Genomic DNA, 13,792 nt, shown 5'->3' on the forward strand with positions numbered 1-13,792 from the left:
ACCTGTTTGTCAAAGATTTTCTGCAGCTCTGGCAGTGTCGCTGTTTGACAAGGAACGGTTGTTACATGGCAAAGATAAGGGAATACTTTAGCTTAATTATGGCTGCTATGCTACAGTATATGTACAATAATTATTTATTATTATATATAATTATTTATTTAAAGCAACATTAATGAGTTCATAAGTCCAATATTTTCTTTCTTTTTATCCTTGTGTTGGTCTCACCACGTCCTGAGGGAAATATCTGGCTCATTAGCCACTAAAGGCTCCACTATGTTCACCAGCTTGTTGCTAACTTTGCCTGCTGTTTGGTGCTGGACGGTTAGAACACATTTTTTCACTGAAAAAAATAAATAAATAAAAAGCTTCCTGCTGCGGCTGGAGAACAAGGTTGATGAAAGTGCTGAGGAAAAGTGTATTTTGAAGTTTATTATAAGGCTGAAGCAGTCTGAGCTAGTCAAATAAAGTGGATACCGTCCACAGTTAGTCTTTTTAGCAAAAAGATTCCTCTGTATGTCTCGACAGACAGTTTTTTCCTGTTCAGTCGCTGTGGAAAGCTAATAAGAAAAAGAGGCACTTTGGCACTAAAAACACTGTAACTTTAAAAGATGTTGAATTGATTTGAGTTATTTGGATGGCTGTAGCCTAAAATTATCTTCAAATAACTTTTTAAATATATTTTTTGGCACAGAAGGAGGACTGTGGATTTTTCAGGAGGAATGATTACAGCAAGAAAAACGTGTGTTAATGTTCATTTGAGCACGTGACTGTTGGTTTAGGACAGACTTGGACAACCGTGAACCCGTCCTTTAACAGTCAGTCATACAGTGACAGTAGGAAAAAGCATCTTGTTGAGTTCACTCCTAAAATTGAGCAAAGGTATGATAAAACAGATGTGTTGACACTGAAAACTTGTTTAGGCCTACTTCTTTCCACACAAAAAAACTGATCAGGAATCGATAAAGAATCGGACCGATAAGCAGAATCGATAACGGCATTGGTATCAATAAAATCTTATCAATTCTCATCCCTTATAGTCTTAGCAGTGTCTGGTTGAACTGTAGCTGAACGTCCTCTGGGCAGGAGCATGCTGAGGCCAAATGTTTGGGTGCCCAACATTTTTACGCCTCACTGCCACAGCATCAGCAACCCTTCACTGAGCAGGAATATCCTCCGTCACGGCCAGCTGGAGTGTCAGTGACACATGAGAAGCAAAGGGAGTGCAGTGTCACCCCTGGTCTTTATCATATTCTGGGGTTTCACAATGATCACAACAGCAGAGTGTTTCAGAATAACTAAAGTTTGAAGTTGCTCAGTCAATTGTGTTTTCAAAGAAAAACCTGCAGATGAGAAAAGTCTACAGCTGTCCACTGCATGGTTAAGCTGATAAGAAGACAGACACTATGGCTCCAAATGTCAGCAGTAAAGCTACAACAAGGTGTTAATGTGTTTTTTTCTGGAAGTAATTCACCTTTGGTAAAGGAGGCAGTTGTAAAAAGATGATGACTTATAGTTGGACTGTGAGGCGCTAAAATCCCATAATATCAAAAACTGACAATGACCGATGGTTGAGAGAAAATGTTGGGTCAAAGCTTCTGTTATCTTCACTACCTTGTGGTTGTGTCTTGACATTTTCTCTCATTACTGATGCTGCTGTTACTGGCAGAATGAGCAGGTTCACTGTTTTACTTTAAAAAATAACTGTCCCCTTTTGCACCCAGAACACTGACCTCAAAGGTACTTTTAGAGGTTGGTTTTCAGTATTTTTAATGGGCGACAGCATCTTCGTCACCCCTGCTACAGACTACCTCTGATCCTACTAACAACCTGTACCACACACTACAGACCGCTGTTATCCACCTACTCTCATCTCATCGTGTAGCCACATGTAAAGGGTCGTAGCTTAAAGGATCAGTATGGCAATTTTCTTTATTTTACTTCTTGTCAACCATGACCTAACCATGACTTAAAGACAACAAATAAACATCATCATTGTTGGGCGGCAGTGGATCAGGAGGAAGAGCAGGTCGTCCACTAATTGGAAGATCAGCAGTTTGATCCCCGGCTCCTCCAGTCCAGATGTCGGAGTGTCCTTGGGCAAGAACCTGGGCGTCACTCTGGACTCTACCCTCTCGTTCCAGTCACACATCAAATCCGTCACCAAATCTGCCTTTTTCCACCTCAAGAACATGTGACTCCGGCCGTCACTCTCAAACATTGTTGCCGAGACCTTGATCCATGGCTTCATCTCAAATCATCTGGACTACTGCGATGGAGTCCTGTTCGGGATACCCAGTAAAACCCTGGACAGGCTCCAATATGTCCAGAACTCAGCTGCCAGGGTTCTTACCCACACCAAACCCTGGCAGCACATCACCCCCACTCTCATTCACCTACACTGGCTCCCTGTGAAATACCGCATCTCCTACAAACACCTCCTCCTCCTCCTCACCTACAAATCCCTCCACTCCCTGGCCCCCCCAGTACCTTTCGGGCCTCCTCCACCAACACACACCTTCCCGAAGCCTGCGGTCCTCGGACTCGGGGCTGCTCTCCGTCCCTGTGTGTACCTGTGTGTGTGTGTATTTGTGTGTGAATGCATTAGATTCTCCTCCTGATGAGCAGTTTGGCACCTTGCATAGCAGCTCCTGCCATCAGTGTGAATGGGTGAATGTTGGCATTCAGTGTAAAGCGCTTTGAGTGGTCGGAAGACTAGAAAGGCGCCATATAAGTGCAGTCCATTTACCGTTTACATCAAATATGTATGAAGATTTAAAAACACTTTCCCCTTTTTTCCTGTGATTAAATTGCTATCTTATAAGTATGATGAAGCAAACTGAGGTATATAAATAATGGACAATACTGAATGTGGAACTGTCCCCTGATAAGATATTAGTTCTCTTATCATAGAAAACTTATATTGCATGATCATGCACATAATCCATTTGGGGATAATTATCAAAGAAAAAAAGTGGTGGAAGTCAAAAGAAGACAGCTAGAAGGAAAAAGAAAGGAAGTTGAAAAAGATCACAGTGACTATAAAGAAGCTTTGATACTGTATGTCCTATATTAACAACAAGACACACACTTTAACAAGAATTTACTATTGGTATAAAGACTGTTACCGCCAAGCAGCACAGTATTATCTACTCACTCCAGAGACGGCTCCATCTTTTAAAGAGCCGTGTGATTTGTGCACAGTACACATTGGCACAGTACTCCATCCGTATGAGATTCCTCCAAACCGCAGGGAGGAGGCACATTAAGTTTCAATAATTTTTTAAACACAGAGGTCCAACTTTTCATCATTTTCTTTGTCGTGATGAATTTTGACTCTCCGGTTGCGCCATCGAGAAGAAACTGGTGTTTTGAGTCTTTGAGGGGAGAGTCATGTTTAATCTTGCAGATGTTTCCCATGTGAGATTGAACTGGTATTGTTGCTATGGTTACCTGCAGTTTCATATGCTTTGTGAACTGATGTAGAGTGATGATTAAACTGTTGACAATAATTATATTTCACAATTTTAAGAGACACCTGCACAAGTATTTTCTGTGGTCATAGTACAAGCTAAAATATTGCTGATGTGTATACAAATTGCGTCTTTTGTTAGCATAATGACCAAAACACAAACAAACACAAACTGTAACTCAAAGACAAGCTTTCTAAGTCCCAGAGGACCAACCAGTAAGACACAGATACAAAATATCTCGTATCCCTGTGGAGCATTTTCAGTGGCTGTTTAGGGAGAGGGGTTTAGAGGAGGGGATGAGGCTGGCTGGCGTCACTGCAGTGATTAATTAGGAAGGACAGAGCTGATGGTTGAGATAGATCTGTGTTTTAGTTAATTAGATGGGATAAAATGGATCATCTCTTGGGGAAGTCACGGAGATGCTTCTTTTAAAGTGAAGAAACTGCCAGAAACTGAAAACTTCTGAACATTTAAAGTAGATTTGTCTAAGAAAACTGGTCAAAATAACACAGAAACTAAACTAGTTGACTGCTTGTTCAGTCTGTATCACTGCAGTTTAGTTTTAAGTTCGGCCTCTTTGGTCGAGTACAGGCTGAACCTCTCAGACTGAGAGAGCTCACAGGTGACGTCTCTGCCTGATTTGATGGATTTTATACAAAGGTGGATTAGACGTACTGAACTCTAGGTAGTGCTTTTAAAGCTTCTACCAACTTGACATTTAGGCAGCTCTCATATTGAGGTTTAGATGAAAGTTTTCACTCCTGTCACACTCAAGCAATTTACCACATATAAGGGCCATTCCGCTGAATCAGTGCCTTTCCCGTCCCCAGGACATTATATGCATAAATATGCATGAAAAGTATCTGTATAATACTTTATATTATAAAACAAAGTGTCTTGCACTTCGTCCACTCTGCAATTTGCAGATACATCATGTAAAACCTTAATAAAAACCACCTAGAACACTGAAAAAATAGGATTTTGCCCGTTCCCACTCTCTAACACTACATTTCACCATGAAATATAATGATTAGAAATCGTATTTTTTCTTATATTATTGTGTGACTCTTTCATCGGAAAACTCATAATACGTTAAATTATACATTTTAGTTTAACACCCCCCCCCCCCCCCCACCTAAATTCTTTCTTAGATTTTATTGTTTTTTTAAAGATAGTTTTGGTAAACCACTTGAAAGTGCTAAGTGTTCTCATGCTATTAGCACTGATGTAATGTGGCTAAATTTCATGTATTCGTTCATTCATTCATGTATCTTGGATCTTAGCTATGAGCTTAAATTAGCTCCATAAACTGTAAAACAATAAATTGCACATAAAACTAGTATTGTTTGTAAGGACTATGGCTTCTTTTAGGTTTTAACTTTTTTCATTTAGCAGCACTAGCGGCACGGCTCTATGGATGGAAACCTTGGTCTGCCTGTTGATCTGTTACTTTGGTCCAAACTATTGGGTCAATTGAAATACGTTTTCTTACAGACATTTGTTCTCCTCAGAGGATGAATTCTAATGACTTTGGTGTCTTTTTGGTTCTTTAGCGCCACCATGAGACATTGGTGGTTTTGTGTGACGCCTCAACAACTATTGGATGGATTGCCATTAAATTTGATACAGACATTCATGACCCAAAAAGGATGAACTGTAATCACTTTGTACACCTGACTTTTTATCTAACACTGTTATGTGTTTGTTGTGGATATTTTGAGCGATGGTCAGCAGTGGAGAAAGGCGCAAACAAGACTTTTGATGTCTTAATGCTGAAAATGTTTATTGAAAGCACTCGGCCAAGTGGAGAACCAAAAACAGTAAACACCAGAGTGTTTTGCTCTGATGCTGTCTCTTTCCGTTCTACCCTCTGAAGGTCAGAGTCCTCGTCTTTATCAGCCTACAATATGAGAAATTAGTCTGATTGGTTCACTAGTTTCTAAACAAGGGACAGTGTCACGTGTGTAATATCAGCAGTTTTGGTTTGAGCATCTGACTGTCATCCACCCATCTGTATTGTTTAGGGAAGCCTCCTCTGACCTTGGTAACCATGGAAATGCTGATATACCCTCTATCAGAGAGGTTTCTGCTTTCACCAAAACATCACAGACAACCGACGTCTCGAGGAGAGATTAAGAATTACAGCGTCTCGAGGCTTCGTCTTGACCCAATGTCACTCCAACCTGTAACCCCTAAAGATGGAAAATTCCATAACAGTGTTCACATTTATTTTTTTGTCCCTAACCACTAAACTAAAATAGTGAACACAGTGAACATTATACCTACTAAGCATCAACAAGCATTGTCATTGTGAGCATGTTAGTATGCTAATGTTAGCATTGAGCCCAGTACAGCCTCACAGAGCTACTACATGGCTGTAGACTCCTAGACATATTTGCACTGTTTTTATGCAAATATAGAATGGAAAGAAGGGGAAATGCCTTCAAAACAGAGCAACGGAGAAAATACATTTTAGCAAAATGTCTCTTTTTGTAGACAAACAAAGATACAAAAAAATCTTAAAATCTCTCCATCCATCATACCAACATCTGTCCAGCTGTCCTTTCATTGTACATGAGGCCCTGTTTAACTATCAGTCTTTCATAATATTGTCTGTAACACTGTGTTTAAATGTGACAGGTCTTTGTAGATTTATTAATGACCAGTAAAAAGTGCATGTGATTCATTCACACGTTGTGTTTGGATGTAATTGTTCTGTTGTCCAGCAGGTGGCGCTTTGCTCTCAGCTGAGTCCGTCTAAAAGGAGGTCAGCTCTGAAGAGGATGCGAGCTTGCTGCACGTCTCCTGACTCACACACACACACACACACACACACACACACACACACACACACACCACGGCATGAGCTGCAGTTTCTTTATCTCTCTCTGTTTTTTTTTTTTGTCTGTCTCTGACTATCTCTAACTCCATAATTCTCTCTCTCGAGGTTTGGCTTCGTCCGCCTCCCTCATGCTTTGGCATCATCCACTGCCCACCAGCTAAAATTCACCTTTAAACTCACTTCTTTCATTTTTTTTCTTGCTGCATCTTCTTTGCTGTCTTCACTTCTTTTGTGTCATATCCCCCCCGTACACGCCGCTCTTTTCTTTCTCTTTAACCTCCACATCTACTGCATCCTCACAGCTTTCTCTTTTCTTCTTTCACTCCACAGTTCACACACACATCACTTCCACTTCTGCTTCATTTGACACATAACCTGACATTTCTTCATATTCTCACTGCATGTCATCTGAATGCCATAAATAATATACATGTTCTTCTCCTATCTGAAGTACTGAAAGACACTTTCCTTCCTCTAATTGGATTCTTAGATTCCAGTATCATTACTTGTAAGATAATGCCTTTGATCCCCATTTCATGTGAGTCTATACATTTCCTTTGATCTGTGCAAGTTCTTCCACTAAGGAAGTTCTAACTAATATTTGATAGGTGAACTGAGGTTACTCTTCCTCTTGCTGATGGATGTATGGTTCGACTGATATGAATGTTTCAAAGCTACAGGAAGTCCAAGCATCCAATATCGCTGAACTTCGGTTAAACTTATGGTTTTATAAGACTATGTTTGAAGATTTAGATTGGAGCTAGTTCATGTGGTTATATAGTTGTCTCTCATTTTGGAGTCCACTCGTTTCAAATAGTGTCTTTCGAGGGTGATTGGAATAACAAAATCATTAAAGCAGAGCCAATCATAACACAATAACACACCGAGGGTGCTACGCTATTTATAGAAACCATTAACATCTTAATAAACATACTGAGGATCCATTAAACTACTCAAATTGCTTTCAGTTAACTTCATAAGGATGTATGACGTTACAATAAATGCCTCCATATCCGGTTTAAACGGCGCCTCGAGTATCATCCCACATCGGAGGCAGTGAAGCGAACGGGGCTCGAGAGCAGACCAGTCAGCCCAGCAGAACGATGAAACTGGTTCATGAGAAGCCATCGTTTACAACAAGATACCACTGAGAACACGTCCTCAGGGTTGTGTCTGAGGTTTTTTATAGACCTGAAGAGGAGTTTTACATACATATTTATTAAACATTGTGGGTTTTAGACTAAAGATCTTTAAAATTGATTGTTTTTAGAAATAAATATGCATAAACTTACATTAAAACAAGTTTATATCTGGTGCTGGCAGTGTGGAGACAACTTTGAAACAGTAATTAAAGAGACGAGATGTACAGATTGAATTAATTAATAAAATGAAACTAAATAAATAAATAAAAATAATTAGAAAATGTCAGTGGTTTTTCTTTGGGGTTTTGGTGGAACTACTTGGATTTAAGAACTAAGCCATAATTTGACTTTGACATTTTATGGAGGTTTTTTTTTAATTGAATTCTTAATGTCTTTTTGTGCTTTCCTGCTTAATCTAACGAACTAAATCTTCTGTAAAAAACAGTTCAGTTCCAAGTCTGCTGCACTTCTGGTTCATACTTCAGTTATAATTACAGTGAGATCAGCATCAGAGCATCAAAAGAGGAAAGCAAGCCTTGCTTAATGTATGAAAACAGTATGTGACACATGTTGATGCACATCAGGACGGCACGGTCGCCGAGGCGCACGCAGATTCTGGGATTTGAAAACTTTTGACATTCAATCTTTCAACACTTTACATCATATGTGTCAAACTCAAGGCCTGTGGGCCAAATGTGGCCCGCCACGTCATTTTATGTGGCCCGCCAGAGAAAAAGGTCTGATTGTAAAGCGGGCATTGACCGAAAACTACATTTCCCACAATGCACGCCGATTATGTTACCCAGGAAGTGACGGTATCCCGCCGCTAGACTGCAATGTGTCCACATCAATGCGATTTTCTCAACAAGTGGAATTGAGAAATATAAATAATGACGCCAAAATGTCCAGAAAGAAAAAAACTGATGCAGACGGAAGGCAGTTCCAAGAAAGACGGGAAGAAGAAAACATGTTTGTGCTTCAAGGAGAAAAACCGGTTTGTCTTTTGTGTTATGAGGCGTCTGTGGTCAAAGAGAACGATCTACCAAACACGGAGCTGAGGATGCCAAAAAATATTCTGCCCCTCTCAACTATGACAAAAAAGTTTTGAACAAAGTTAATGTCATAACTTGTGTTTGATGTTATTTTTCTTTATTCTCTTGGATAGTTTGATGGTTGATTGATGGAGTAATGTGGGTTTCATAACCTGACAAATTAAAAAGATTTATATTATAATTACAAAGCAACAAGCAAACATATTTTTTTTACATCTATGCAAATATATATATATAATATTTGTAACTTGAATAAGTAACACATTCAGAGTTATTTAACATTAAGGAGTAGTTACATTTATGCTGATGTGTGTGCGATTATGCTGATGTGGCCCTCATGCCTTTACATGTCAGACATGTCTGGACGCTGCTTTTTAATCAGAGACTCCATATGTGAGACGTAATCAGCAGCAGTATACGACGCTGGCATATGTTTTTGTCCTGTTTTAATCCTTGATTTCATGGTGTAATCGTGTCTTTTGTACGAACGTCGAGCTTCGTTTTGCAGAACAGAATACATTATGTCCAGAAGAATGCAGCGCAGGTACAGACTGAGGGGTGTGCACCGCCGTCTCCAGACTGCAGTAAATCTCTCTCTCTCGGTGCTGCTTTTCATGGTGAGCCGGTTTCGTCATGCACGGCCGTCGTGCTTGCCTCAGCTGTTTATAACGTACGAAACGAGAGATATGATTAGCTGAGAAGAAAATAATTCATCACAGGCCCCGTCCTATTTATACTCCACTTCACCTGACGCATATGAGCATGCCTGCTCAAATATGAATACACAGTATATTTAGAAACACCCTAATTGTCTAGACGATGTATGGACAGACAGAAAAAAAGCCCCGTTTTTAACTTCCATATATAACAGTACAGGTGTAGCCGATGAGGATTAAAAAGAGTGCAGAAGAAGAAGAAAAAACATGAGTGTTCAGGCAGGTGTGAATTCCTCTCCTGTTATTCCCCCCTAGAGAGAAAGAGTCGCTTGTTTTATGCTTCTTCCTCTTGGCACCTGACGACACGCAATTACATTATCTGGGACGAACGCTTTGACCAGGCGCGACGGAGGTGACGTGGGTGTCGAAGGTGACGACGGTTCATGAGTTGAGAATGAATAAAATGAACCATAAGTGAATCTTTTGAGTGATGTTGTATTCACAGTATGTACATACAGTATCTGAAGGGCGGAGATCTTGTCTTTGAGCACTTCCTGGGCTTTGTTGAAGTCTGACAGCATGTTCTGCGTCTCTCTGCTGTGGACGGCGCTCAGCTCGGCCAGCTCCCTCTCGTGCCTCTTTATCAACTCCTGCTCATGAGCCCTGAGGAGAGAGAGAGAGCAGAGGAGAACGGACAGTTGAGTTTCTGAGAGAAAAGAAGAATCTTATTTAATGCCGATCTTTTTAATTAAAGCTGCTGGTTTATATTATACAATTGCCAACTGTTCCTAATTGGGTGGCAGGTATCTATTAAAACCATTTAACAAGCTCAAAATCCATATCAAAGGTATGTTAAACTGCACGTAACCATAGCAACAGTGCTTCTGATTTGTGCCACGTTACTAGTAAAAGGATGAGTCAGGTGACAGTTTCACTCTGTTTCTGTCACAGTGATCGGAGCCCTTTTTTTTAAAAAAAAAAAAAACAACAACAACAATATATTTATGACCCATTTTTAAAGATTTATGTCCTCAGCGGGAACAAATGGGCTTCAGTTGAAAAGTATTTGGAGATAGATAGATAGATATTACTTTATTGATCCCTGAAGGGAAATTCAAATTGTCAAGAGCTCATCAAAATATAAAAACAAAAAACTATCCAGTCAAGAATAAGTGTTTGAATTGTTGGTTGGACATTTTAAATATTGGAAATAAGAAAAATATAGAATATCTCTAGAAAAGAAACTTTACCACAAGTTACAAACAATCTTTGTCATGAAGAAAACATCTTTAAATTAACAACATTTTAAACACAGATAAGTAGCTGCTCAGGTGTAATAATACACCTGACACAGAACAGACTGAATGTTGTTACAGATTTTACATCACGACTGTAAATGATGACCAACAAAATCACAAAGATCATCGTATCAAAGTTTTACACATCAGAACATGTGTTGTAGCTTTGTGGTTGACTGTTCATATCACTAAAATCATAACTCCAGACTTTTTTCTAAATGGGGGGGGGGCATTCCCCTTTAAGACTTAATCAGGACCTGCAGACTCTCCTTCTCTCTCAGGAGAAAGCGAACATAATGGATTGATCCATGGAGGAAATGTTGGTGAGATTAACGGAGAGAGAGAGAGATGCAGTGAATGAATTCCAAGAACATAACTGCATGAAAACATACTATGAATATAATCATGACAGAAATAAGCCTCACAAAATAACAGAAAAGCATAATGAGACGATATGAAAATGCACCAAATATGACACGTTTGTATACTTAATATAAACATATGTACAGAAAGTGTGTAGATGGTGTAATAAATTATTCATATTACGAAATATATTCAAATGTAGAAGATGATGTAGATGTTTTTGGTACAGATGAAAGGAGACTAAAGGAAGAGGAGGGTGATGGAAAATGGGAATAAAGGAGGATAATAATAAAAAATGAGGTGAAGAAAAAGACTAATGAAAGAGATGAGAGGGAGAGAAGGAGGATGGAGGAGAAACACGGATGTCTGTCTGCCTCTCACTCTGACTGGGCCAACTCTCCCCGAGGGGTGCACATCTTATCTCTCTCTGCTTCCTCTTTATTTATTTATCAGCCTATTTTTATCCCTGTGACCAGGATTCAGACAGAGAGTTACGTAACGGAGGGAGGGAGGGAGGGATGCGCTGCGCATGAGCCTGCCCGCCGAGATAGAGAGAGAGAGAGAGAGAGAGGATGCATATACATAAAGGCAAACAGCACATGAATTCATAGCAGATAATAAAGGACCATGGGAGAGGCTGTAAAACATACACACATGCAGAAAAAAAAACTTCAAACACACACAGACACATATATCAGCAGCTACAGATTGATTCTAATGAGGAGCTGGAACCACATCAGCCATACTGCACTTTTAAAAATTCAGAACATGCCGCAGGGAACAACATGATTATAGATTCCATTTTGTTTTTACCCTAAATAACCTTCACATCTCCTAATCAATGGGCTCCTGACACTGATGGAGAGAGCGAGAGACAAAGACAGTGTGTGTGTGTGTGTGAGAGAGAGAGAGAGAGAGAGACAGATTCACTTCATTTGGGTTTTTCTTTCTCTCTCATTCATCTAGTTGTATTTTCACTGGGACTGTTACAGAGCAGGATTGCAGAAACTATCGTCATCCGTGGAGTCAAATTCGGCAACATGCAGTGATGACAGAGGACACCGAGACCACAGAGAGCTGAATGTGTGTGTGTGTGTGTGTGTGTGTGTGTGTGTGAGACGGGGGATGTGGTGCAGTTGTCAAGACTACTCTGAAACATCAGCGATAATGTGTTGTTAAGGTTCCCTGTACTGTTCATTGCTACGACTCAAAGGAATCAAATACACTTTGCTTTCTTTCTAAAAGTGCAATGCCAAGATCGATGCCACTCTCATATCTGTACATTAAGTACTCAGCTCAATTCAAGAGCTTATTAGCTTGGTTTAGCCTAATAAGCTAAATCAAGTGGAAGCAGAAGGAAACAGTTAGCAGCTAGCTATATAATATCAGGGTTTCTGCAAGTGTATTGCAAGTGTGTTGACCCCCTGCTGGGCCTAAGCATCAGGGATTTTTAAATCAAAAAGGTATTTTAAGATGTTTTCTAAACTAAGATTTGTTATACAACTAGCGTAGCTCCTATAAGGAATAGCTCAGTGCGTAGTGAGTAGTGTGTGGTCGAGAGAGAGAGGGACAGAGAGAGTGTGTGTGGCGGTGAGGTTGTAGCTACCAGAGCGACCCGCCGACCATCCGAGAGCAGGCTGAGCAGGCAGAGAGCGGGAGAGTTTCTGCCGAAAACAAACACAGAGACCCGCGGAGACACGAGAGCAGCTGCTCACTAACAGCTCCGTGTGTTTACAGCAGAGAGCAGGAGGGAGGACAGACGTCTCACTCTGCTGCTCCGTGCTGCGACGCTGCTGCTGCTGCTGCTGCTGCTGCAGACGCTTTCAGTTTATAATTGTAGCATCTGTCATAACATGCTTAGTATTTTACAAATCAGAGTTTGTTTGTTTGATGAATGTGGGGTTTTCATGTTTTATTACAGGTAAAGTAATTGGTGCCTGAACACCGTGTAACACCGGCAACACCTTTACACACGGCAACACGTTTTGCTCAGCACCAAATCCGTAACCTTACTGCTAGGTACCACTAAATCCTACATACTGGTCCTTTAAGCTCACAAATTAAAAAAAAATGTATCTACTTTGTTTAATTTGCAAAGAAACAAATCCCATGAAAAGATCAATGAACTGATCCTACCAACAAGTATTTTCTATGTATCCAAAGCCTGATGTGACTTATTTCTTTTAGACGCAGGTTTGTTGACAACACTCCATTATATCTGAAAACACAGCATATCAGACTTTGTCAGAGGCAGAACGATAAAGTCTTATAAAGACTTATTTCCATCACTGTCCCTGCTGATTTCACGGATCATCAACCGTTCAGCAAGACGGGGACGAGAGTTCATCGTCTGACATGAAGAAATATTCAAGAACTAAACATAGACGACTGAATCCCAGGAACAAGCAGTCAAATAAATATGTTTTCAGGATGTACTCAAGACAAAAGACAACATAGACTCACATAACATCACATCATAGGAGACAGTTGATTTAAATTTGCTTCACTGGCTCTCGTATTGTAAATATTAGTTTGATCCATGTTCTTAAAATAATTAGTGCCATAGAGCTCCACTGTTCATAAATGATTAAAACACATTAGTGAGCTGCACTCGGTGACATAATCTTTTATTACAATAAACATGGAAGGGCTGTAACTTTCTCAGTCAAACCACATACACTACCCTGCTGCCATAAATGCTCATTACTGTAGTGCATTTTAACCTGCAGCTGAATAAAAGTGCCCTGAAAATTCACTATTTACTCCTGTTTGAGTAACGTTGACAAACATGTACAGTGCCCAGGTGTCTGAGTGCCACATGCAGGATACAGAAGTCAAAAAGTACTGAGGAAACACATAGATGAACATATTGAATACACACACAGACACACATTTTTATCCTTATTCTAACTTTAACCTGATGGAGCTCTAACATCAACCCTGAAGCCAAATCTTTACCCTTAAAGAGT

At 40.0% G+C, this 13,792-nt stretch overlaps 1 protein-coding gene across 3 annotated transcripts in view; it reads right to left on the minus strand.

The window, feature by feature from the left end:
* Positions 1-13,792, minus strand: part of fam184ab (family with sequence similarity 184 member Ab) — a 148,478-nt gene that overhangs the window by 14,249 nt on the left and 120,437 nt on the right. For all 3 annotated transcript variants that reach the window (XM_044376348.1, XM_044376351.1, XM_044376349.1), the window contains exon 18: positions 9,679-9,825. In XM_044376348.1, the coding sequence (XP_044232283.1) occupies positions 9,679-9,825 (147 nt within the window). The remainder of the gene's footprint in view (positions 1-9,678; positions 9,826-13,792) is intronic.

Source organism: Thunnus albacares, chromosome 16 (assembly GCF_914725855.1).
Source record: "Thunnus albacares chromosome 16, fThuAlb1.1, whole genome shotgun sequence".
Taxonomy (NCBI): domain Eukaryota; kingdom Metazoa; phylum Chordata; class Actinopteri; order Scombriformes; family Scombridae; genus Thunnus; species Thunnus albacares.